Source organism: Astyanax mexicanus, chromosome 21, assembly GCF_023375975.1.
Source record: "Astyanax mexicanus isolate ESR-SI-001 chromosome 21, AstMex3_surface, whole genome shotgun sequence".
NCBI lineage: Eukaryota > Metazoa > Chordata > Actinopteri > Characiformes > Acestrorhamphidae > Astyanax > Astyanax mexicanus.
Window position 1 is genome coordinate 27,954,889 of NC_064428.1, and position 27,744 is coordinate 27,982,632.

At 37.2% G+C, this 27,744-nt stretch overlaps 1 protein-coding gene across 1 annotated transcript; it reads right to left on the reverse strand.

Annotated features, from left to right (window-relative positions):
* Window positions 1-1,235: 1,235 nt before the first annotated feature.
* Window positions 1,236-27,744, reverse strand: slc2a15b (solute carrier family 2 member 15b). The gene is made up of 12 exons (XM_022674677.2): window positions 27,624-27,744; window positions 18,223-18,321; window positions 14,357-14,517; window positions 13,224-13,348; window positions 12,974-13,119; window positions 12,429-12,561; window positions 9,903-10,090; window positions 8,876-8,986; window positions 8,114-8,215; window positions 6,940-7,015; window positions 5,817-5,944; window positions 1,236-3,330 (listed from the first exon to the last, which is right to left on the reverse strand). Exons 1-12 carry the CDS (start codon window positions 27,666-27,668, stop codon window positions 3,049-3,051), a joined length of 1,596 nt encoding a protein of 531 aa, XP_022530398.1. The 5' UTR covers window positions 27,669-27,744; the 3' UTR covers window positions 1,236-3,048.

The following is a 27,744-nucleotide window of genomic DNA, read 5'->3' on the forward strand; positions in this document are numbered from 1 at the left end:
GATTATGATTTTTAATATTTTAATTTCACTGCTTATTTACTACATATATTTATTACTCTCACAAAAATGTGTCTTTCAATTTTAGTTTGACCTCCTGTTCTTTTATATTGAAAACCTATTAATTGCGGCTAGTTTTATTAGTTTTTTTACCCCCTCTTAATTACATCTTCATGTTTGATTACTTGTTTTATAAATTTTGTTCTTACATTTACTATTTAATCATTTACTTCTGTATCTATACATATTCATATATGTATCATATGTAAGCTTAATGTTTATGATATATATGTGCATATATTGTTGTATATATATATATATATATATATATATATATATATATATATATATATATATATATATATATATATATATATATATATATGGAAAATAAAATGAGACCACTTTTAAATGATGAGTTTCTTTGATTTGACCAAATTGAAAAGTTTGGAATATTATCAAGAGCAGGATGGATCACAGCCATCAAACCAAACTGAACTGCTTGAATTTTTGTACCAGGCAAAAAAAAGTAGTGTGTAAGACTGGCTCCAAAAGCAGTGTGTAAGACTGGTGGAGGAGAACATGCCAAGATGCATAAAACTGTGATTAAAAACAGAGTTATTGCACCAAATATTGATTTCTGAACTCTTAAAACCTTATGAATATGAACTTGTGTTATTTGCATTTTTTGAGGTCTGAAAGCTCTGCATCTTTATTTCAGACATTTCTCATATTCTGCACATAAATCTATCTATCTATCTATCTATCTATCTATCTATCTATCTATCTATCTATCTATCTATCTATCTATCTATCTATCTATCTATCTTCAAATTTGTATTTAAATGGTTCAAGACAAGATGACAAAATAAATATGGTTCTAAAAATATCCAAGGGATTTCTTATTTCATAGGTTTTTCATACGGCACTGTGTAGGGAAACCCACAGATAAATAGTGTGTGCCCCCTGCTGTTTGTTCCTTAACATTACAACACACTGAAGTTGACCCACAGGAATTTTAGTCAGTGGAGCACCTGTGTTTTCTGTTGCCAAGATAGCAATACACCAGAAATGTAGCTGAACACATCTTACTATGAGACCACCACATCCATCAGCACAGATATATTCACAAGCACCTTTGCTATTTAAACAAGACATAAAAATAAACTGATAAACTGTTGGTGGGGTGTAAGGAGCACCTTCCGCAGGGTGTAAAATAAAACACTGAGATAAAACACTTTCACGTTGGATTTTTTTACTGAGGGGACATTTGTCTGGTTTCACATACAGTATTTACACACGCTGGTACTCTGGCACACAAAGATGATAAAGATAAAACCATCAGAATATACAGAATTTCAACACTTGTCACTTGTCATAAAAAGTCTGTCAACAACGATACAGTACAGATGAGCGAATTGAATACAGAGACTATCAATGTAGCCACGGATATGCACTCCCTCACAAATAGGAGAATTTCAAATGAAGCTGAACATCTTCCACTGATGTTAGCCTAGATAAATAAGGCATTATAAACAGGCAGGAGAAAGGTCCTCAGTGAAGGACAGGCCAGCATCACCAAGGCAAGCAGGATTTCTGTAGAAACAACAGTGTGTAGTTGAATATTGTCAGAATGCTGTGTATTAAAATACCCTAAAATAGAGATGGGGCGCAGTGTGGGGTTGTGGAGTTGGCAATAGAAGAGGAAATCTAAAAATCTGATTGTGTCTGTTTTAGAGCAGGGGTTCTCAAACACTTTTTAGACCATGTAGCACCAACCATCACACTAAAACATCCAATTTCCACACTCACACAACTATAAAGGCTTTTCCTAGAACATTTTAAAGAATTTTCATTGTGTTTTAACAATAAGTTTGTAGCTAGCAATTTTAAGAATCTAAAAACTTTCAGAATAAAAAAAAAAACAGCTGTAAAATAAATTCAGAACATTTTCTGTAACTTAACATTTTCTGTCTGTCCAAAAAACAACAACAGAGAAATCCTGTTATAATTTGGAATTGTAAAGTCTTGTCACAATCGAGTGTTTCCCTGATGCTTTGGGGTTTGTTTAAGATTTGTATTTAGTTAGTAGAAAAGGGCATTTAGTAGTGCTTCCGTTAAGCGTTGTCATGCTGTGTTCTTAAGTTTTGTAAGAGATGGTTTTCTGAGGTTGGCTGGATGTTTTTGGGTAGTTTTAAGTGTCCTGATTTTAGAAACGCCATAATAAAAGTCTTTGGTGTCAGGAGCCTTTATGATTGAGCTTGGTTAAGATCTTTAAACAATCTTTTTTATAGTTTATAAATGAATAGTGAAACTATATAATGGTACAATTGGTCTAAAGAACATAAATCTATTTGGAACACTACTGACTGCTAATTTACACTTGGAAAGGTTTCATCTAACAGAACAATTATATATATATATATATACAGTACTGTGCAAAAGTTTTAGGCACCTAAGCCAATTATACTAATCCATTTATTTCAGCAATACGTGTTTTTGCCTGAAAAAAGCACAACATACGATTTAAACAGATGCAAATAAACATACATACAGTAAAACGTAACAAGGAATTCTCATTTTTAACTAAGTATATTATATCCTGTAAGCCGAGCTGAAGAACAAAGTGTAGTTCCAGATTTCTCCTGGATGCTCCTCAGCCAGCATGTGTATATGTTCAGTTCCATCAGCAGCTCACCTGATTTAACATCAGTAAGATTTGATTTACCAAAACAAGTGTTGATATGATGAGGACTAGAAATAACTCTATTAAACTCAGATGAGGAGAGATTAGGAAGAATAAGAAGCTTTTTTTCGCTAAAAATTCCCACAGGTGCCTAAAACATTTGCACAATACTGTATATATATCACACTATGTGTGGTGTAGTGCCACTGCCACTGGGTTTTAAAAGTGTTTGATACCAGAGTTTTCTATAGCACCAAAGATATTACACATTCAATCACACACACACACACACACATTCAGTCACACACACACACACACACACACATTCAATCACACACATGTTTTCCCGTTCAACATTAGTCCGTCTACTCCTCCTCTTCATCAGTCCATGTGTATTTCTCTTCGAGGTTCTCCTTGCGTCCTATCTTAGCTTCCACTGTTCCGTATCCGTTCATCTTCTTCAGGCTCAGCTGGTCAGCGATGGTCAGCGGCTCACTCTCAAACTCACAGTTGTTTCTAGAAGCAAACATCTGGCTGATCTCCACAAACGTTTTGTTCTTCGTCTCTGGAATAATGAAGTAGACGTACGCCGCCACGCCCACACAGACACCGAAGAAGATCAGGTAACAGAACGCACCTGCAGACATCTGAACGGATGACAGTTTTGAGCATTAAAGCATTGTAATCGAACCAGTACAATCTGAATAATTTTTTTAAACCCTTGTGTGGTGTTCATATTTTTGTTACTCGTTTACTTTGTTACTTGTATTTAATTCAGCAAAATTAAGCAATTTTACATTAAAATGCTTTACACATGCTCGCTTCACCTAAATTGCAAACAATATAAACAGCTCACAAGGTTAATATTTGCCCTTTACCTTTCTTATGTTACATTTCTTTCAAAAAGTGCTACTCTTTTTTTTATTAGTTTTTTAATAAAATATAAAAGAAAATGAATTTAACTCAAGATATGAGTAGAAAATTTGTTTAGTTTCAAATTTACAAATGAAGCAATGTTTATTAGCCCTTGGCCAAACATACTGTATGTAATATATGGTGTACAGTGTGTGTTTATCGAAAATGTGTTTTGATATATGTTTTTCACAAAAAAGTGAAAAAAAAGTTAGAAAAAATATTTTTTAGTATCATTTGATGAAAAATGAAAACGGGTCCCACAGACCCGAACACCACACAAGGGTTAATAAAAAAATTAATTATACCATAGGGGAACCACTTTTTTAAGGTCAAACTTAAAAGAACAGGTTTCCTATTTCCTATTGGCTTATTGCACCACTATTTGAATATGGGACATGTACTCTTTTCTCTAAGTCACCATCGGTGTGTAGTCATTCCCCCCGACTACCTTCTCTTAGCTGCAGGGTTATGGTTTAAAAACAGTTGACTGTGTTGTAGGATGTAAGAGCAAGTTACCATTTTCTGAGTTTTTGCTAGATGAGATTATAAAATAAGGGTTTTTACATTTTAGTCAATAAAGCTGCCAGAGCTGCAGGTCAGTCCTCAGTGCTCATTCTGCTGGACCTCTCGGCCGCATTTGACACAGTCAACCATGACTTCCTCCTAACTATACTCTCAAACATGGGGATCGCAGACAATGTGCTGTCATGGTTCAGATCGTACCTCACTGGGCGCGCGTTCAAGGTGTCGTGGCAAGGACAGCTGTCCTCAGCCCGCTCCTTATCCACTGCAGTTCCCCAAGGTTCGGTACTGGGACCCCTTCTCTTCTCCATATACACCACCTCTCTTGGTCAGGTTGTCCGCTCACACGGATTTTCCTACCATTGCTTTGCTGATGACACCCAGCTATACCTGTCGTTCTCACCTGAAGATCACTCAATCTCTGCACGGATATCGCAGTGTCTCTCTGACATATCCTCATGGATGAAGGAGCATCACCTTCAATTAAATCTCTCAAAGACTGAACTTCTGGTTATACCAGCAAAACCATCTTTTCAACACAACTTCTCTATAAGCATCGACTCTCTCTCTCTCTCACCGACAAAGGTTGCTAGGAACCTGGGTGTTCTGGTTGATGACCAACTCTCCTTCACGCACCATGTGGCCTCAGTTGCTCGGTCCTGCCGCTTTGCGCTCTATAACATCCGAAAAATTAGACCGTTTCTGACGCAACAGGCCACCCAACTCCTGGTGCAAGCGGTCGTCATCTCACGCCTCGACTACTGCAATGCCCTGCTAACTGGCCTCCCGGCCTGTGTAGTAAAACCACTCCAGATGATCCAGAACGCAGCAGCACATCTGGTCTTCAACCAGCCAAAACGGGCACATGTCACCCCGCTGCTCATTGAGCTCCATTGGCTACCAGTTGATGCTCGCATCAAATTCAAAGCTCTTACAATCGACTACAAGGTGATGACAGAACAGGCTCCTTCCTACCTGCACTCACTCCTAAAGACTTACGCTACCTCCCGGCCGCTGCGCTCCTCCAATGAACGTCGCCTCGCTTTGCCAAACATTCACACAAAGCAATCCAGACTGTTCTCATACAGAGTTCCCCAATGGTGGAACAAACTACCTTCTACTACCAGATCAGGAGAATCTCTCGCTATCTTTAAGAAACTCCTGAAGACAGAGCTCCTTAAAGAGCACTTACTCTCCTAACACCTCTAACACACTAACTACTTCTAACCTCATTTCCTTCTTCCTCTCCTTCACTCCTCTATCCTATTATTCCCCTTTGACCTCCTTTTTTACCTTTAAACTTATTTTACATTGTACTTGACTATTGTAAGTCGCTTTGGACAAAAGTGTCTGCCAAATGTAATGTAATGTAATGTAAAGGATTGGAAAACTAATGTTATTTTCATAAGATTTTATTAGAGTTTCTATTATTATTCTAACTTAATTTAGTATGTTTTTGGTACGTGACCAAACAAAATATATTAAAGTTTATAAAAAAAAAAAAAAAAGAGAAAATGTTCATTAAATTTAACTATATACATAAATATTTTGACTAATGCTAAAAATAAAAACATTATATTTTAAGTAAATCATAAATATAGTTTAAAGAAAACTTATACATGTAGGAGTAACACTGACTGTGTTCTTCTGACATTTTATGAATCTAATCAATAATATATAACAATAATAAGCTCACCTGTAAGAATGGAAAGACGAAGCCCACAGTGAAGTTTGATAACCAGTTGAGAGATCCTCCCACAATAAATGCTGCAGGACGATGAGACTGCTTAAACAGCTCACCCGTCATGAGGAAGGGTACTCCAGCTGTGCAGAAACAACACAAAGAAATCATCTCACATATAAAAAGTGACTTTTACAGATAGATTTTCCACAAGCCAATTTGACAAAAGTAAAAACGCTGTCAGCCTGCCTGCTCCGGACTCTGAACTTGTCACTTAAAACTCCATTTCCCAGCATACACCCACACTGGACTTCCCTCACTCCACTGATTACCTGATGCTACTGCATTCCTGCTCATCAAGCTACTGATACAGGTTTCCACCTGTTCTCCCCTGTATAAATACCCCATAGTTTGCCATGATCTTTGATGAGTGTTGAATCTAGTTTCCTTGCTCTTCTACAAACACGTTTTTTATTTGTATTTTGCCTTTTTGTTGCCGACCTGTTTTTTTGTATAACTGATTTTTTTATTTTGCCTTGCCCAGTTTATTGATTACCTAGCGACCAGCCTATTTTTGTATTTCGACCCCTTTCTTGCCTTCCCCTCTGTCTTGATGGATTTCTCATATATGCCCCATGTTTTACTAAGTATATATATGAGAGGTTTTATATATCTATGCGCTTCTATGTTATATTATACACTTATGTTTTTCATTTAAACATTATTTTAACTGAAAAAGAGCAGCAGGAGAGGCATCATGCCACTGACCCTGGTACTGAATAACTTCCTTCTTTGAACAGCAGAGGGAGACTTTTCCTAAAGTGTACTGTGGAATGTTCACATTTTAATTTTTTCCCCAAACAGTAAAAAAGCATATAAATAAATACAATTAATAAAGAAACAAATAATAATAATAATAATAATAATAAAACAGTAAAATCACTTGTGACTGCACTGTCACCCCTTAAAAACATTCTCTGTTACAGTGAAGACAAATATCATGGGATAACTGTATGATGGTGCAAAAACCCAAGATAATAATCAAAGTGATGCTGTTACTAAAAATGGAAAGAGAGAGAGAGAGAGAGAGAGAGAGAGAAGAAGAGAGAGAGAGAAATGTGTCTTGTAAATGTCTCACCAGGCCCGATGCAGAATCCTGCGATAATGCCGACCACACAGGCCACACTGACGTAGTGCATGAAGGGCACGTGAGCCTACGGTCAGAAAAAAGCATGACCTTTAATGAATAACCAGCGGCCTGCCATCAGTCCCATTCAATCTCTATAAAACATATGAGTCTGCAGTCACAGCAGACACTAAGATCCTATTTAAAAACACAAACATCAAGCAGGGTATTCACAAGAGACCTTTGTCTTTAGACATTACAGCTGTTCTGCCTAAATCTAGAACTGTTAGGGATCTTTTCAGACTTTAAACAGGAGAATTACAACAACTACATTCTAAACTACATACAGTCCATCCATCCATTCCATCCATCCATCCATCCATCCATCCATCCATCCATCCACTTTCCCATGCAAATTCTGCAAATCATTCCTCAGGTGCATTTTCACACCTGCAGTTTGTTGTGTCTGATCTGAATCAATAAGAGTAATGCAATTTTAAACTTGGACTATTTTCTCATTGGTTTGGTTTTGGTTTTTAAATAAAGGAAATGTGTAAAAAGTCATGTTGCAAAAATGCTTAATTTTTCATGATGCCCTTGTTCTGTTTCAAACACAGTGTTACTTTGAAAAAGTAATTAGTTATAGTTACTTGTTACTTCTCCAAAAAAGTATCTGAGTTACTAACTGAGTTACTCCACTATAAAAGTAACTTGTTACCAGTAAAAGTAACTATTGCGTTACTTTTGTTTTACTCGCCACCGTTTTTTGGTCTTTTTTAGATCTCATCTGACCTCCACAGGTTTGCTCATACAGTAACAGCCCACACTGTAAAAACCACAGGCTTAAAATAATCGGCCATCTTTAAATAGTCTCTCATCTTCTCTCTTGTGAGCCTCAATTCGTTTCATTTTCAGATCTTTAGAGAGTGGATTAGAGGAGCCCATGGTTTCTAAGTGTTAACACAAGATTTAAAGAGTCAGAATTGATTCAGTTTGGAAATTTGATTCAGCTGACAGTTCTTAATTGCAATTGTCGACATGCTTTAAGGCTGATTTGCTAAATCTGAGCATTTGCAGGCGTAGGGTAACTAAGTTCTTTAGTTGAGTTGAGTTCAATACTTATCTCAAATAAATTAAATAACTGTGACTGACATTGTATTAAACCAATGATGAGCCATACAGTTACCTGTAATATAAGTGAGAGAGTGATGCCTGCACAGCAGACGCCCATAAAGCTGAATCCACCAATCAGAAGAGGCCTCCTTCCCACGCGCTCAATAGTAAAACACTGTAATCAGAGAAGAGGAAAGGAGAAAAATATAGATGAGACAAAGAGAGGAAAATAAAAAATAATTATATCATTCTTTACACTATTTTGTTAAAGAGACAAAAAATCCTAAAACCTGTTTTTCCATTAATACCAGTCCTGCTTAATTTTTTTATTAACATTATATAACCTTTATAAAACGCTTTTATTGCTCTGCAGCGCCCTCTCAGGTTCAGCTGTGCTATAGGTGAGGACAATGTGTCCATGTCCATGCAGATAAAATCAACATATGCAGATCAGTCAATCAATAAGTCCGTCCCCCTTCTGACGTCCAACCATCTGCATCTCACCACTATCAGAGGCACACTGCTGCTGTTGCAGCTCAACCAATCAGCCCTCCCTCCTGCCCTGCCTCTAAACCCATACATCACCCAGTGCCCCTCCAAAACAACCCCTCCCATTTTTTAGCCTTTTTCAAATTTGAGCTGAGGGTGGAGTCAAGAAAATAGGGGTTTTGAACAGACTGCGGAATTTTGCCTACAAATATCACACACTTTGAATACTGTGGAATCTAGACACAGATCTGCTTTAACAGTATACAAAGAGGACGTCCCACATGTAGTAGTAGCCTATATAATGTATTATGGTGTTGGTCAGTGATTGGACGCTGTGTTTTCTTACCCCAACGAGTCCAGCAATGACCTCAATGGCGCCAGTGCCCACTGTTGTGTATTGAACTTGAGCAATGGATATTCCTGCATTCTCAAAGATGGAGTTTGTGTAGAACCAGATCTGAAAAAAAAAAACCCAGATCATTTACCGCCATGCTGTGTTTAAGAGAAGTAGGTGCCTTAGAGAGAGCACTGTCTACCCACCCAGAGAGAGCATAGCATTTTGTTCTCTCTCAGACTCTGGCTGCTGATGGCGAAGCAGTATTTTGAACCGGTGATCCTTGGGATCATAGTAATAAAGTCTTAAGTCTGGCAGAGTACAGATCATTCATCACATGGAGTTTCAGTTTAGTTCGGCAGCACTGAGGCTGGAGCAGTATTAGCTTTAGCCCAAACTTTTGCTAAGTGCTAGCTTTTTCGTCATTGTCAGGTGAGTATTATCAGCCTGTAGCCTGCTGCTAACCCTGGCTAGCACTGCTGGAGCAGCATTAGCATTAGGCGCTAACCGCGCTAAGCCTAACCCTAACCCTAGGTCTTCCACTGTTGACAGGTGAATATATTGGACTATAGCCTGCACGTTTACCGTGTTAAACCAAGCTAAGTGGGAGGAACTGCTAGCTAATATCACCCTGGCTTACTGGAACACACAGGGTTCCTCTGTGTAGCACTGTCGGGCGGCATTAGCTGCTAGCAGTCAGCTGATAATGGTAATGCTGCTGCACCCAGCCTTAATGGAAATCTGGAAATCTAAGCTTACTGTAAATAAACAGAAGCGTTTTCAGTAGAGAAATAAACATCCAGCTCTTGTTTGACTTTTTTAAGAATTACAGTTTTGTTTACTTGGCTTAGCTTTATTTAACTTTATTTAACCTAGTGGTGAGACCTGCTAAATTAGAAAGAAAACGTGGTGACGCCCCTGTTCCTTACTAGTGTTGCATAATGCGCCTTGTAATAATCCGGTGAGCCTTATGCATGAAAATAGACCAGAAAATGTATGTTCAGTGCAAAAAATACAGTAACCTGACAAACAAACTCACCGCGTCAATTCCCGACAGCTGCATGCCTGCGTTGATCACTAGCACGGTGATGATCTGCCAGCGGACAGATCTGTCTCTGACTAGCTCCCAGACTGAGACCGTCTCCACTGAAGAGAGAGAGCGCTGCTCCTCCTGCATCTCCTCAATCTCCGCCTGGATATTAGCCCTGGTCCTGTACCACTTCAGAGCTACCAAACAACACAAGCAGACAAAATACAAGTAAACATCAATGCAAATGTCAGCGTTATGGAGATAGCATGGTGTGTGCTGTTAGACTCAAACAAATGAAGTTTGTTTAATGTAAAATTGGATATTTCCAAAAATGACTCAACTGTTTTAAATAAGGTGAACATTTGTGGCCACATATACATTCAAACAGAGATCTTTGAGTTATATTAACATAATAATAATAATAACTAAATTTAGTCTGTTGCCATTGGCAGCTTCTTTTTTATAGGCTTCTGGCACAATCTATTTGCATACTGGGTGTGCCTCACCCTGACACTCATCAGTGTGTGTCGTCATTCCCCCGGGCTACCATAGGTAAACTTGTAGATCATATATTATGATTAACTGTCTGGCTGCAGACAGCTGCAGTAACTCACGCTGTGTTGGCTGTGTCCTTCATATACAGCTCTGGTAAAAAATAAAAGACCACTTAAAAATGATGAGTTTCTTTGATTTTACAAAACTAAAAACCTCTGGAATATAATCAAGAAGAAGAAGAATGATCTCAATCCATTAAACCAAACTGAACTGCTTGAATTTTTGCACCAGGAGTAAAGGCATAAAGTTATCCAAAAGCGGTGTGTAAGACTGGTGGAGGAGAACATGCCAATATCCATGAAAACTGTGATTAAAAACCAGGGTTATTCCATCAAATATTGATTTCTGAACTCTAAAAACTTTATGAATAGGAACTTGTTTTAGCCTACTTAACTGTTTTCAGTAAACATAAAAGCTTAAAAGTCTTACGTTTCTGCAAATAAATGAAGTAAATTAAATGTATCCAGGCTTACAGAGCAGCACTGAGATGTGGAGCAGGATAAACTCTTTTATTAATAATGACATTTTTATATACAATAAACAAGTATGTGTAGGTGTTCAGTTGCTCAGGTGCTCAGTCAGTTTAATAGAAAGACTTTAGTTTAAAACAGATTTAGTCTTTATAATCTTCATAATGATGATGTTCTTTTTTGTTTAGCATTATATAACATAATATAAAGAAAGCTTTGAAAGACTTTGCTACTTAACTGCTACTTGACCCTTTTATTCACATGCATTCTTTTTACTAGCCAAAGTGCACTGCGCTAGCATGACGGACAGGCCTTTGAAGAATCAGGCCGAAGGTCTATAGTGGCCCAAAATCACAGAGGAAGCCGTATTAGCCATTGAAAGCCTGACCAACATTCTGCCCTGTCCGGGATAATTCAATCACATTTAATGCAATGAAGTGAGCAGCGGCCTTAACTACACTCACTTAGAGGAGCGCTCTGTGTAGCAGTGAGGGAGTATTGTGATAGAGGGTAGGCATGAACCGAACTAAACACTTTTGGCCAAAACTGAAATTGAACAAAATTAACCATTTGGCTAAAGGCTGAACCCTGAATACCAAACATGTTTTTCATTAAATTTCCATTTATTACATTTTTTTTTTCAATTCAATGTCCCATCAGAATATACAGCTCTGGAAGAAAATAAGAGACCACTTAAAAACTGTGAGTTTCTTTGGAAGATGGATAATCACAAGCCATCAAACCAAACTGAACTGCTTGATTTTTGCACCAGGATTGACATAAATTTATCCAAAAGCAGTGTGTAAGACTGGTGGAGGAGAACATGTCAAGGTGCATGACAACTGTGATTAAAAACCAGGATTATTCCACCAAATATTCGTTTCTGAACTCTTAAAACTTTATGAATATGAACTTGTTTTCTTTGCATTATTTGAGGTCTGAAAGCTCTGCATCTTTTTCACCTTTTTCTGCAAATAAATGCTCTAAATAAAAATATTTTTATTTGGAATTTGGGGGAAATGTTTTTCATAGTTTATAGAATAAAACAACAATGTTCATTTTACTCAAACATATAATTATAAATAGCAAAATCAGAGAAACTGACTCAGAAACTGAAGTGGTTTCTTCATTTTTTCCAGAGCTGTATATACCTCAGCAGTGCTATTCTATTCTAATCTGCCCGTTGCCTGAAGACATTCTATAGGGCAACCAGGGGAGGGGGTTCAAGTGGAGTGTTGCTGCTACTGAAAAAAATCCTAATGTTACAGTAAACATTGAATTATGACCTCAAATGAATTTACATTGTATCAGTATCGTTGTTTGGTCTTTTCACTTATTTGGGTGACACGGAAACAATTTTTTCCATTTTTGGCATATATTGGGGGGACCTTAATAAAGGAGAAGTGTCTAAAGTAAATGGAATGGATCCTGCACAGGATTGATGCATTCTTACAAATTTAATTAATCAATATCACTCTCTCATACCAATGAATAAAATGGAAGCTTTTACCTGTAATAGTGGCATGAATGTTATGTCTCTCAATCAGCAAGTAACGAGGACTCTCAGGAAACCAAGGCAGGAGCATTAGCTGAATGAAGGTTGGAGCCACGACTAGGGAAAGGAATACCGGCCAGTGTTCCTCCTGTGAAGAACAATCAGCAGAGAGAACATTTTTCACATGGTTTATTGTGACAAAATTTGGTACGCTTGGATTTTTCCATGTGTGAAAACAAACCAAACTAAATCATGGAAAAAGAAAACGTTCCAAGTTTTTTTTTTTACTTTTATAGAAATGCAGATTTCATTTTCCAGCAGGACTTAGCACACTGTCACACAATGCCAACATTCTAATTTTCTGAGACACTGATTTTTGGGTTTTCATTAGCTGTAAGCCATAATCATCAACAATAAAAGAAAAAAATATGCTTAAAATAGATCTATACAATATATGCGTTTCACATTTTGAACTGAATAACTGAAATAAAGTAACTTTTCAAAGATATTCTAATTTTAAGAGATGCACTAGTATGTCTTTTCCAGTATTGCCACATTACCTTGCCCAAGATCTCATGCAGTCCCAATATTTGCGCAAAGAAAACTCCAATGCAGATGAAGATGCTGGGCATGAGACCCAGGAAGCCACGGAGGTTCTTTGGAGCGATCTCTCCCAGGTACATGGGCACCACGCTCAGAGAAATTCCTACACAACAGAAGAGAAAATAGTAAGATATAAATCAGAATTAATCTGAAGCAAAACATTCAAATATAACTTTTTAAATTTTTTAAGGAGAAGACCAGAAGTACCTGAATGTAACCCTGTGATGAAGCGGCCTATGATGATCATCTCTGGAGAGCCGCACGTCCGGCTGAAACCCATCAGAGCTCCAGCGACAAACACCAAAATTGTGCTCTTCACCAGCGTCCCTTTCCTGTGCAGGAACACAATTCCTTACTGTTGTAATACAATCTAGAGTCCAGAAATCAATATTTGGTGGAATAACCCTGGTTTTTATAACCCCAGTCTTACACACTGCTTTTGGATAACTTTATGCCACTCCTGGTGCAAAAATTCAAGCAGTTCAGCTTAGTTTGATGTTTGATGGCTTGTGATTATTCATCTTCCTCTTGATTATATTCAAGAGATTTTCAATTTGGTACAATCAAAGAAACTCATCATTTTTAATTATTTCCAGAGCTCTAGACTGGTTTGTAGAAGGATTTGCATTGAATGTTGAGATTTCATCAATTCAGCCATTCCCAAATCAACTTCCCTGCCAGAATCTGATTCACTTTAAATGCACATGCAGCTGAATGAGAAGAATGGCTTACACTCAGATTCTATTTACTTTTGCTTATAAATTAGGGATAATCTACAGTTAGAGTAGATACAGAAATTACCAGTGTCATCTGCTGCAATCTTCTGCAATTGGTCTGAAAATCTGAACCCTCAGAAAAAAGTGATTACACGCTGCATACTGTTGCTGTCTAATGAAAAACAAGCATAATTTGAACTCACAAACTGTCTCTTACACTGTGTTTCAAATTATTGATGAATGGACCAATAGAAAGTCTTAAAAACTACCTAAAATAAACTATTTTTACGTTGATTTTCATTGAAAGTTAGGAAGGTTTCGCCTCTCTCCTCTAAAGCTGTTTTGAAGATACTTATTTTCCATAGGACAGCAAGGATTTGAATCAAATCATAGTTTGGTGGATTTATACTAAGAACACTTTTTCTGGTCTGTTAAAATTTTGGTAATTTTGTTTTGCAGCATCTTTTAGACCAGGCTATTTTGGTCCATGAATAAATAAGGTAGGTCTGAAAGCACCTTAAAATCGAAGTAGATACATACATACCTAACATGAACTATTTCTATGGATTGCATAGAACTACAATGTGTATCAACAGCAATGCAGCAACATTTTTAATGTAGTACCTTCCAAATTTAGAGACCAGCATTCCGACTGTCAGGGAGCCCATCAGACCTCCTATGGCGAAGATGGACACAGTAATGGAGTAGAGCACTGTGATGCTCTCCTGACTGAGGCCAGTCCCATTGCGCCTCACTGCTGTGCGGTTAAAAAATTCCTTTATGTACTGGGAAAGAAAAATGAAAAAAATATATATAATAAATAAATATTGTATATGCTGTATACTATTGTCACATTTTATCCCATGTGTGTCTTGGGTTTTCCATTTTTGGTCCTTTTTGCTTCTGTTCTCTTTACTTGTGTCTTGTTTTCCTTCCCATGTGCTTCACTAGCACATGGCCCTATTGTGTTATTGTCTTGTCTCCACCCTAGCCCCACCCAGTCATTAATGTTCTCACCTGTCTCGTTAGTTACCCTTCCCCCTCCTTTCCTTCTCCATGTGTTTCCTGTTTCCCAGCATGTATATACCTTGTGTTCCTTTGTTCTCTGTCGTGTTTTTTGTTTGAACCTGTCGTGTAAAACCCTGCTTTAATGTATTATTGCTGTTTGTTTGATCCTCAGTTCCGCTGTGTTTTTCTACAAAGTTCCTGGTTAGTTGTCTTTACTTTGTCTTCTTGTTAGTCTTTTGTTTTTTAGTCTTTAGCCCTATCCAGACAGGATTAGTTTTTCAGGGGGTCCTAGGGTAACTTTCTCATTTATGGGGGGTCCTCTGTGATATTATTCCCATCCAGAATGACCATGTATGTGTTTTGCTCAGAAATTACAGGCTAACTCCGTGGTCCTTCGGTAATTTTAGTCCTGTCTGGATGCACATCTCTGAGTTTCACCTACCTGGTTTAATAAAATAGCTAATTGTCCACTGACAAACACTTTAATTACACTTTGGGCACGTGATTCCACGGAGATCCACGTAAACACAACAGCGAATAGAAATGGAGGAGCTACTGAACGCGATGTCACGTGACTGAGAAAGCCAAAAAACTGGTCCTCCTGTTTTTTTCAATTGCTGTCCGGATGTTTTATCACTTAGTAGAAGTGTAAAATATTTGTCACATATGTCCCTCTGAAAAACTAATGTCGTCCAAACAGTGCCTTTTGTTATTTTTTATTTTTTTACATTATGTTTACCATTATGAACATACAAATGGGAATATATGCCAAACCATAATGGTAAGTAATATGACAATATTTTTGTAGAATTGTTGAATATTTTGAAATTAAATCACTGTACTCAGTATGGGATTGGTTCAGATACATCTGTTTTTTAAGAATATTTTCCTACTGATGCATTTTAACTGTGATCACATGTAACAAAATAATTATTGTGTCTCATAAAAACCTCAGTTTCATGATAAAGGAAAATAATAATAATAACATGCTTATAACAAAATTGAGGTGAAATACAAAAAATAAAGTATATTCAACAATAAATGCAAACTATAGCTTCTGTCAGACAAAAACATAATTTCTATATATTTATCCATAAAAAAGAAATAATGTGAGGCTGGCTTGTCTATTGAGGCTTCGTAAAACAAAATCACATTAGTCAGACAGTCGAGGTTCCAAGACTAGAAATGAATGCTTAATGAAATTATGACCAGTCATCTGATCCAAGCTCATCATGGGGATTAGAAGGTTACTAAGAACCATCAAGCTCTATTAACTGAGAGATGGCAGCAAATTGAATCAATCAGTCCAAATACTTTGGAGTCAATACTTGCCAGTGGGCAATAATGACTGCTGATAGAAGATGACCTGAAGACATACTGTTGAGATGAATGGTAAGGGACAGTTGTGATGTCCTGGATTTGTCCTCCAGAAATTAGTGGCATATTTAAACATTGGAATAGAACTTTGCCTTTGCCTTCATGCATTCCTCATGCAACTCAAGGATACTTTTGGTATCATCTTCAACATCTACTTCAATAACATTTACTTCACTTGCTGCCTAATATATCCCACACCTGGACAGGTGCTGTTGTTCACTTCCTGCCCAGATTAAAACCATACTATATATGTCCAAATCATTGTACAGTTTGTAAAAATGAATGCTAAAGTCATTCAGACTATGAAGGAACACTAACAAGTGTTAACTTACACTTTCTAAGGCTGGTTACTCTGATAAACTTATCCTGTGCAACAGAGGTAACTCTCGGTCTTTCTTTTCTGAAGCAGTCCTGATAAGAGCCAGTTTCATCATTACATATTTAATTTTTAAGGATATCTGATGATACTTTTAAAATTCTTTTTTTTTGTATTTTTTTCTTTACTTATCTAAGTAGTTCTTGCCACAATATGTATTAAAACATTGCTTTAATAGAGCTACTCACTGAATACCAACTCATCTCTTCACTACTTTACAACTGATGCTCTCAAACACATTAAGAGGAGCAAGAAATTCTAGTATTTTACTCTTGACGAGTTCAGCACAGCTTTTAACTGAAAGACTGAATTCCAAGTGACTCTACCTCATAAAGCTGGCTGAGAAAATCCAGCCAAAAGCAAGAGGTGCTACTTTAAAGAATCTAAAATATAAAACATATTTATATATTTATTTTATAGTTTGTTTAACATGTTTTTGTTTACTAATGTTTTTTCTGCATTGTTTAAATGACTTTAATTTTAATCTATAATGCAGAACATTCATAATTTCTAGGACAACAATAAAGTGAATCAATCTCAAGGAGCATTAGATACTTTTCTCTCCTCTTCAAATGACTGCAAAACATTCAGCTAAAGCTAAGTCATGCTCTCATGTGATTAGCACACACTCTTTCCCTCTCTCTCTTTTTTGTCTGTCTTTCTTTTTTCCAGTCTCTCTCACACTTTCACCCCGACACTGGCATTTAAGCTCATAAATACATTTCCACAGTCTCTTTACAGTAACGTCTTGAATAATGATAACATTATTGGTAATTCAGGGTTTTAGGAATCTTCTTATAGTCCAGGTCATCTTTGTAGAGATCTCTAACATTCTCAGAGAGTTCTTTGCCATGAGGAGCGATGTTGAATATCCAATTGCCAGTAATGAAAATAGAATTGTACTTATTATTATTCAAACACCAAATATACACATATAACAGCCATGCTCCCTATTCTCTTTCAAATCTGTAACCTTGTAATTCTAATGCGTCACATGACATCAGGGAGGGACACAATGTTCACTGTGAGGTGTACTTACTTGTATTGACAGCTGTTTAGACATTAATAGCTGTGTGTTAAGATATTTTTAGAGAACAGTATATCTATACTGCTATACATGCTGTACTGTCAATGACTTTCCTAAAGCCCTATCCGTATGGGATTAGTTTCTCAGGGGGACATCTGTTAAAAATATTTCACACTTCTACTCAGTGATAAAACGCTTGCATCCGGACTGCAATTGAAAAAACAGGAGGACCAGTACGTTTTTTGGCTTTCTTGGCCAATACATTGCATTCAGTAGCTCCTCCATTTCCACTCGCTGTTGTGTTTTAATTGGATCTCTGTGGAAACGCGTGCCTAAAGTGTAATTACGGTGCGTGGTGGTGGACAAATAGATATTTTATTAGAGGTGGCAAAACTCAAAATAGATGTCAGTCTGGACAGGACTAAAATTACTGGAGGACCACAGAGACCACGGAGGACGTCTGAGAAAAACACATACATGGTCGTTCTGGATGGGAATAAAATCACAGAGGACCATCCATAAAAGAGAAAATTACCCCAGGACCCCCTTAGAAACAAATTACGTCCAACTTAAGTTATATCCCAGTTTAAATGATGTAGTGTTTTTCCAAAACGAAATATAGATTTAATAAAATATTTGCTGAAATATGTGGATGTGTGGGGTGTACTCACTTTTGCTGGATACTATATGTTTGTTACTTACCTGAGCAGGAGAGTTGACGACAGCCAGGTTATAGCCATAGAGCATAGAGCTGCCAAGCGAAGAGAGGAAAGCTACAGCCAGCAGGGACAGGGTTAAATGCTGCGGAAACAAGAGACAGACATTACAGAGACTTCATTACCCAGAAAGAAGCCTATAGGCTAAAAATGGTTTAAACAGAGAATAAGATGGTGACACTGCGAGGACTGAAATAACTAGGAGTGTTTTCCACCTGAAGGTGCAGATCTGAGTCCACACCAATGTTTATGTATTGATTACATTGTGTTCTGAACATTTGTTCCGTTTAGTTTCAGTTTCACACTGCAGTTATTGAGCGGATTAAGGACCTTTACTACATCCTGTCGTACTGTGTGTGTATAAACAGTCTTTTTAATAAACTACCTGTGCACTTTTAAAGTTCTCAGTGCCTGCTTTTAAATGCCATGGCCTTCAGAATCCTACAAATGACGTGTGTGGTGACTTTGAGTTTGTTAATGGTTTAAAAATACCAATTCTTTGCATGGGTAAGACTATGCCCCAATCACTCCCATTATAAGCCTCTTCAGAGCATCAGCTAAAAGTGCTGTATTTTGGAAAGTTGGGGGTAAACTAAGGTGGGCTATTCTACAAAAGTTTGTACTTGTTATCATATTTCAGTACACCCCAAGTCCATTTTACATCGGACTTCTCCTTTAAAAAATCGAAACTACTCATAAACACACATTCAGAGTTATTCAGTATTATTTTCTCTTTGCTTTTTTTTTCTCAGGTGACTCAAGACCCCCTTAAGTAACACGGGGGGATTACATGCCCAGCTTATGGGCACAATGGTGCTAGTAGTATTCTATCAGCTGAGATCTAACCCATGATCTCCTGGCACATTTCCAAGTCCTCTGACTGCGGGGCAACTACCACCCTGGTATTACCATAAGTACTGCAGCCTTCTCACCACCTGTTTTTATAAAGAGCGTGTTCAGCTTGAGTTGCTCAGCTGTAATGCATTTTAAAAAGTATTTTAACTTTTATTATCACAATATTTCCTAATGAAATTATATCCAGCCAACTCTTGTCCTGCTGTTAGTTCAACAAAATGTACCCATACAAGCCAGACGACTTCATTTAAAACTGACAGTAAATGATGTTCAATGGAAGTTAATATAAAAAGCTTTATTCCAAATAGTTTTGAAGCATTAGTTTAAGCTATTTGTGCATGCATAATTAATTATAACAGAATTTAATAAAAAATATATTGATATGTATTTAGGTAGAATGTATTTTTACTGAGCGTAATTCGTTATATGTAACTGAAATTAGTACATTGATGTAGGCCTATGCATTTAATTGAATAATGATAATTACTGCAGATTTATTTTATGAAAGCACTGGAAAAACAAAAACGATTTTAGGTTAAAAACAGGGAAACAAATTGCAAAATTATCGAAAATCTATAAAACCTATATTTTGGGAGAAGTATTGTTTTGCTAACAGGCACCAAGCTAACACAACACTAGAAACAACATGCTGTTGATAACTACATACAAGAGCTGCAACAAGGCATTTGTATCTCACATGCAGTTGTTTCTATAAATTTAAAGAGATAGAGGGCATGGCAGAAATAATAGCTAACTAATTGACTAATCAAAAAAATAACAATCAGGTCAGTTGGCTACCAAAATAATCAATAGTTGAAGCCCAATTGTATACTAGAGATTAGCGGTGTGCCATATTGTATTGTATGCGATAATATCGCCAACTTTTTTTTTTAATATTGTGAACTATATTATACCCTGAAATATCGTGCCATATTACCCACCCCTAATTATCACATCAGGGTTCTACATTTTGCTGTTTTTAACAAAAGGAAAATTCACACTTTTCTCATTTCCCATTATATATATATACTAGAGACAGATTATATGTGTCCAGTATCATTTATTTTACTGTAATCCTGAATATATGGAGATATTTGGAGTGCATTATTTGTATCATGGCATTCTGTATTCTTTACATGTCTTAGTTAGGGGTGTGCCATATAATATCTTATGCAATAATAAAATGTAATTTTTATTTTGTTGCATTAGTGTATTCTTGAAATATATATTTTTTAACTAAATGTTTTGTTATATATCGCCAAGAGTATCGTTTTCACTAAAATACCAGGAAATATCGTGATATTATTTTATGGCCATATCGCCCACCCCTACTAGAAATGCAAGAAAAAGAAAAATTTGGGCTGAAACCAAACAAATGGACACATCTGACCAAAGCACTGATACACAATTTCTCAGTAATTTGATCCATACTACATACAAACAGTTATGAACCAACACAAGCTTAAGATTAGTGTTCATTAATATGCTGTTTGAAGAGATGGGTCTTCAGTTGCGTTTAAAAACCCAGAGGGTTTTCCAGTGGGACTGTAGATGGGACAAACAGGGGAGGTTCATTCCACCACCTCGGTGTTAAAAAAACACCACAGAAGGACATATTTGGTTCCAATACAAGAAGCATGCTTGCAATTAGGAACTTTTTAAAGTTTTATTTTTTTAAATGTGGGTTCTAGAAACATACATTTAGATATTTCAAGTTGCACATACTGTATGTATAACCCTAATTAAACAAGGAAAACAAGGTTCCTTAGCAATGTAAAGGTTCTTCACACCTCAGTAACAAACATGATTTTTCATTAAACCGAAAGATGTTTTTCTGTGACATTGCTCAAAGAATCTTCTGAAGGAGCTCTATGACTTTAATTACACCTTAAGAATGACTATTTAATCACTGCATGCTAGGGGTGTCACGATTCTCTAAATCCTCGATTTTATTTTATTTCTGATTTTAGGGTCATGATTCGATTTGATTCAGCAGAGAGGTCTATGCCAGTTTTAGATTAGTCTATGGTCAGTCATTGGTTTGATTCATCAAATTTACAATATCTTATTTCCAAAGGTGGGCTTGATATAAGTGATGCAAAGTGATACAAGTGATCTGTAATACACCACATAAGACACTAATGGTCAAACTTATTTAATTAAGATATATTTGTAATGCCATCTAGTGGCGTTTTTTGGTTGCAGCAGTGTGCACTACTAAAACAGCAATGTGCAACATAACAAAATAAATAATAAAAAAACAGGAACAGTCCTGTACAAAATAATAGAACAATAAGAGCCTTAACAAACTGTCTTTTTCGGTCCCTGAGAATGACAAGTTTTTTTCTTTAACAAAGATATATTATTAACTTTATCTGAGAGAAAGATGCTCCTTAAGGTACCAAAACTATTAACATATTTGAGGCTAGACAAAACAACTGTTATTTTTATATTTTCAAGTTTTTCTTTAAGAAGATGAGAATGTCCACATTCTCTGGAGAAAGAGCTGCTCTTTGAGCTACGGTGTGGTGCGCCATTTGCGTGAGGAATCGTCGATCCTCTTTTTGACTTCGATGTTCGAGACCATGACATAATTTCGATCGATTTCGATGAAATATCGAAATTGTGACACCCCTACTGCATGCTAAACAATACAGACTGGAAGAGTTGTTCCTAAGGTTCTAATCAGGAGTTTAAGCTGACCTTACACCAAGCGATTTCACTGTTGCAGACCAATATCCAAAGTCTGGATAAAATCATGAGAGTCTTGCTAGAGTGGAGTTGCGGTCGCGTCATCTCGATCGTTCAGTGTAAGGTAGTTAGTATTGAAGGTTTAAGTCTGTCTTTTTCTCGTCCTCCGTTCAGATCAAATCAACCGTGTTTAATATTAGCGTAAGTCTTGAGACTCAGCTCACGCAAACAGTGATGTGAACAATGTCAACAACCAATAGGAGAGCTACGGGAAGACGCAAGGCAAGCGTGGGAACGTTTCCGTTCACTCAACCAGGGTCGTGTCCACATTCTGCTGTGTCTTGTCAAAAAAGTCAGCTGTGGCCAAAAGGTGCTTCTGTTTTTGCTCTATTGTTAAACAGCTTCTCTTCCTGTTAAACTCCACCAGAAGCATGATGGGAAATGATCTCAGAATGATTCCAGTTGCAGTCTTGCAAATAGGGAGTCTTTCCGAAGTTGTCTAGTGTATGTTTAGCATAAACCACTTGAAGCAGTACAGCACAGTTTTGAAGAGCAGCTGTCCCAATGAACTGAGAATGTTATACAAACGTTTAGCAAAGTTCCAGAAGGGTTAGCATGTAAAGTTACAGTAAGTAATGTTTCAGGGATGTTCTGAAAGCCTGTCACTTAATAATGGTTTACAATGTTAAACACAATGTTATTAGAATGTTTCTCATGTAATGTTCCCAACTAGACTCCAGTGGAAGCCTCTATCAGTAATATACATAGCACATAGGCAATTATGCGAAACACTATGTTCACAACAAAGCCGGTCGTCAACTGTAGCATATGGCCAAACAGCAAGTTTATCTCTAAAGGTTAAGAGTGTAGAAAAGAAAAGAAAAGAAAAGAAAAAGAGAAACGAAAGAAGTGTTGATGCTAGAACTCCATGCATCTTTTTAGGTATAGTCAGACCAAGCCATGCCCTACTTCAACCCTGAAAGCCTGACCATGGTTTAAAAGTTTAACCATCATTGCCTTCAAAGTTGGGTTGGATTGATCCATTGATCATGATGCAGCAAAAAGGAAGAAGTTGTTTGTTAAAAGCTTATGAAATTCTGTTAGATACAACATAACACAGCAGTACATCCACTGCTTAGTAGATGAGCCTCATACAGTGGCTGTTAGGAGCGTGTAACACGGTTTGCACACTGTAAGCCGAATCTGCTGGATAAGATTCTGGCTGTAATCCATCGAGCCACGCACATGACTGTATTAGCAAGAAAGTGGAACGTGGCCTGAGTCTGATGCAAGTTTGTAGTTAGCGCCTTGGAACAAAGTCAACCTTCCCCATGGTCCAAAATCTCTCTTAAAGTCTGCCAACTTCGGGAGCACTAACTCCCATTTTGGAACAGAAATCCATCAGATCGTGGAGGATATAAAAATGGAATGTGAGTAGGCTGGTGGCAGGTGTACCACCAGTGCCAAAGCAGATTTTCGCGTGAGTGTGCACGTGGTTGCAGAGCCAAAATGAATAGTCTTATTCAGATCCATGAAAGAATTAAAGGCTACTTTAGGCTCTCATGTGAAACGCAGAGTTTAGTTGGCACTATATCACAAAGTCCACGTTTTCAATCTACTCCAACAAGTTGGAGACCAGCTACTTAACAGAATCAGCTCAAATACATAGTGATGCACATCAAGCAATAAAGGTGTCAAAAAGGGTCTTTGGGTCAGTGCAACAAAAGAACTACACTAGGGGCCATATTTTAGCGAACTATAGCTCACCGGTTAATTGAGGATTGTGCAGCTGGGTTTAGGGCATGTCGATGTGTTTTTGGTATCGTGAGGGTGCAAAAAGTACGCCTTCTAACTCTCTGGGGTTCACAAACCAGTTGTCCAAGTTGTTTGGGAAAATACAAATCAGAAATGCAATACATTTTCTGAATCTGTAGACTTTGTTCTTTTAATTGCATCTAGTTGTAAGGTTACATAACTCTCATTTGTAATTACAAGGTTGTTAACAAGGGTTGGGAATTCCATAGGGCCCCAGAATCTGATTATTTTTATCTCTGAAGAATCAATGTTTAAGTGCTTTCTATGTAGACAAAATGATCAAATCCAACAATCTCTTTCCTGCACTGTATAATCTAAAATGCATCAATATAATCATTGAATACAAAAAACTGTGAGTTTCTGGACCCCAGAGGGTTAATTTATTAATAATGTGTTTTTTGGGTGTAACATGAAATAAACCAATTAGTGTGCCACTTGCCATTCCCTTTAAGAGGCAGGTGAGCTCTAACTTTAGCGCGTTCGTATCTTAACAGCGCAGCGCTTTTTTTTATCTTAGCAGAGGATACTGACCTGTGCGTTAATGCTGTGAAATTACGTTTGCAGCTCATTTAAGGTAAAATGAGCTGCAGACGTTTTTTGTTGAGGTAAAAGTCGTGTTTGTGCACTAGAAGCACCTATAAGAAATGGACTCTGATGACTGACTGTTGTCACGGTTTTAATCAGTCAGTGGAGCTCCTATTCTTTTCGCCGCCAAAATAGCAACACGCCAGAAATGTACCTGAACACACCTCACTTCCAGACCACCATGCTCATTACTGTAGATTTACTCCAGCAAAGAGCATGCAGCAAAGAGCATCACAACGAGCCTTGTGCAAGGTGTTCGATAGGGCCCCGAACGCCCAAATGTTGCTGGGCACCTCATCCCATTGAAAGCATTCAGCTACTTTAAGAAGCACCCATTGCTGGCACAGATATGCAAATGCACACACAGCTTTTCTAGTCCCTTTTGAGAAGTAGACTTACATTACAATATTAGCACAATGCCTATTAAGACCAGTCATAGGCTAGATGGGTATAAAGTGACCGAGCATTGCAGTTCCGTCCAATACTTTTGGGATCAGTTGGGAATGAGGTTGAGTGAATCCTGACCTCACTAACATTCTAGGCACTGAATGCAATTAAATCCTTACAGCAATGCTCCATAATCTAAGAGAAAGCTTTTTGTCCCTGGACTGTAGAGAAAGTAATTCCGTTAAATGGTTATTTTGAGCAAAGCCATAGAACAACATATTTTGGTTCAAATACAGGAAGCACGCTTGAAAATAAAAACCTTTTAAAGGTTCAAAGTACCTTCACTTCAGTTCTGGAAACACTTATACATACTTTAAGTTGTACATACTGTAAATACATCCATAATTATTTGGAAATACATAACAAGCTGGAATTACAAGGTTCCTTACCAATGTCATGGTTCTTTACACCTCAGCAACAAACATAATTTTTCATAAAACCCAAATGATGTTCTTCTATGGCATTGATCAAAGAACCCTTTGAAGGAGCTTCATGGCTACATCAAAACAATACAGAATGAAAGAGTTTATCCAAAGTTATACAAGTTTGGGAAAGAAAATGAGGAATCGACAGAGTTTCACAGCGTTTAAGGGTAGAGATACGCTTGCCGTTAACTACTAATTTCTTGGCACAGAATGCAAGCAAATCCTCACAGCAATGCTCCATAGTCTACGAGAAAGCCTTTTCTCCTGGACAGTAGGGACAGTTACTCCAACAAAAGCTCAATAAACATGTTTATCCTGTTTAATGGTAAAAAAGGTTAAAGGCTGCTCACTTAATTCACACCTAGCTTGGTCACCTAAAGTGACCAAACACAACAGAATACAGATTTTCTAAATTACCTAAATATCAGACTGATTCTAATTAAATAATACTCTAGGCATTAAACAGACATTTAAACCCCACTATCAGCTGTTTCTGTCAACAGAGAAATCTAGGAACAGATGCCATATATCCACAGAAAGAAGAGCTAGAGGGCATAGCACAAGGGTGTCCAAACTGCGGCCCGCGGGCCATTTGCGGCCCGTTTTCTTTTTTGGAGCGGCCCGCGAGGTATTTTAGAAATAGAATGAAAGTTGGCCCGCTGGTAAGCAGGTTTTTATAATATGAGATTCAAAGTTTGAACGCTAGGTGTCAGAAACGGGCCACAGAGTCTAAAAGCGGCGAGATTGAAGTTGTAGCGCCGGCCAAAGATCTAAAAGCGGAGAGAGTGCGCAGTTGTAGCGCAGAAAAACGGGCCAAAGAGTCTAAAAGCGGAGAGAGTGCGCAGTTGTAGCGCAGAAAAACGGGCCAAAGAGTCTAAAAGCGGAGAGAGTGCTCAGTTATAGCGCAGAAAACGGGCCAAAGAGTCTAAAAGCGGAGAGAGTGCACAGTTATAGCGCAGAAAACGGGCCAAAGAGTCTAAAAGCGGAGAGAGTGCGCAGTTATAGTGCAAAAAAACGGGCCAAAGAATCTAAAAGCGGAGAGAGTGCACAGTTGCAGCGCAAAAAAAGGGGGCAAAAAGTCTAAATGCGGAGAGAGTGTGCAGTTATAGCGCATAAAAACGGGCCAAAGAGAAGAGGAGAGGGTGCGCTGAAAGTAAGCAGGAAAATGTATTATTTAAAGTGGTATATTTCATTATTTGTTGTATTACAGAGTGTGGCCCGTGACTTCAAATATATTTCTCCTTCTGGCCCCCAACAAAAAAAGTTTGGACACCCCTGGCAGAGCAGAAAAATAATCATTGAACAATCAACTGATTACTCATAATATGTCACACCTGAAGAACCAAGAAGTGATCAGAATTAAAAGAATGACCTAAACACACTTATCCACTTATCTTATTGATTGTTCAAATCAATATTATGCTAAAAAAACATCTATCAGCCTAGCCTACTGTTAAATGTTTATGGATTTTTCTTTGTTTGTTTTTTTTTCCTTCAAGAACCTTCAAGAAAAGTTTTTTTTTTTTTTTTAAGAAATATTTAGATGTTTCTTAAAGCTTTATAAGCTTTCTTAAAAGTTCTTTAAAACATATTATGGAGTTTCAAAATAAAGAACCCCTAAAATTCCTCAAGGAACTGATACTTTTGATACTGAAACATTCAGTTTGCATTGCTCAAGACTGCTTGTAAATTTTATTACATTTAAATTTAACACACATACCCACATCCGTTTTACAGACTTACTCCCACAGGCGTATAATGCCAAAGAATTCATGTATAATAACACTTTTATTAGTAAAAACTCCAGTTACACATATGTCATGACTTTTTACTATTAGATTAAACTGTAATTCCTCATTCCTATTTATTTTTTGTTCCTTTATAAGCTTTTTTGAAGGCTCTTTACAACATATTATGGGGTTTCTTCACAATTTCAAAATAAAGAACCCCTAAATATTTCTCAAGGAACTTTTTTAGACACTTTTTATACTGACTCATACATGTTAGCATTGCTCTATAATTCTGCTAATTCACAGAAGGCCATGTAAATGCATTTATTCACATGTTCAAATCAATATTTCGCTAAATGTTCTTCAGTTAGGGGGGTTCTTTCATTTGAAACTGTGGGGAAAATCCTTAAGTTTTTTTTGAGGAACCTTTAAGAAAAAAAATACATTCTACTATGAAATGTGGAACAAAACAGTAGAACATTACTGATTGATTGTAGCTGTAAGCTATGTAACATGTCTTATACTACTGTGCTATTTTCCTGTATATTGCTATCATTTTGAAACCAATAAAACATTAAAACGTTAAATAACAAAATATAAGCTTTAAGAAAGATTCTTAAGCTTTCTTGTGAAGGTTTCTAACTTTCTAAATTTCCAACTCCAGTTTCTCCACAGTTTCAGCTGATAACTAATTTTGATACTGACACAGGTTAGCTAGCATTGCATTCATTTGCATTGCCTTTTAACACCAGCTGAAAATTCTTCTCCCTAATTAGTTAGATTACAATTAAATTTCACACACAGACAGCCACAGCAGCTCTTCATATTTACAGACTCACCCCTCTGATTTTTCCATCAGGCTCTTTTAAAATTTCCTCCGCCATTAGGAAGGCATAGGTAAACTCTCAGGGCTGAGTGGAGCTGAGACTGGAGCAGAGAGAGGGGCGGGTTTACTCTCTA

Coding starts and splice junctions, on each gene's coding strand:
- slc2a15b (XM_022674677.2), bottom strand. CDS start 27,668: ATGGCGGAGGAAATTTTAAAAGAGCCTGATGGAAAAATCAGAGGG. Junction 14,518..18,222: donor TCGTCAACTCTCCTGCTCAG/GTAAGTAACAAA, acceptor TTTCTTTCCCAG/TACATAAAGGAATTTTTTAA. Junction 10,091..12,428: donor CATTCATGCCACTATTACAG/GTAAAAGCTTCC, acceptor GTTGTTTGGTAG/CTCTGAAGTGGTACAGGACC.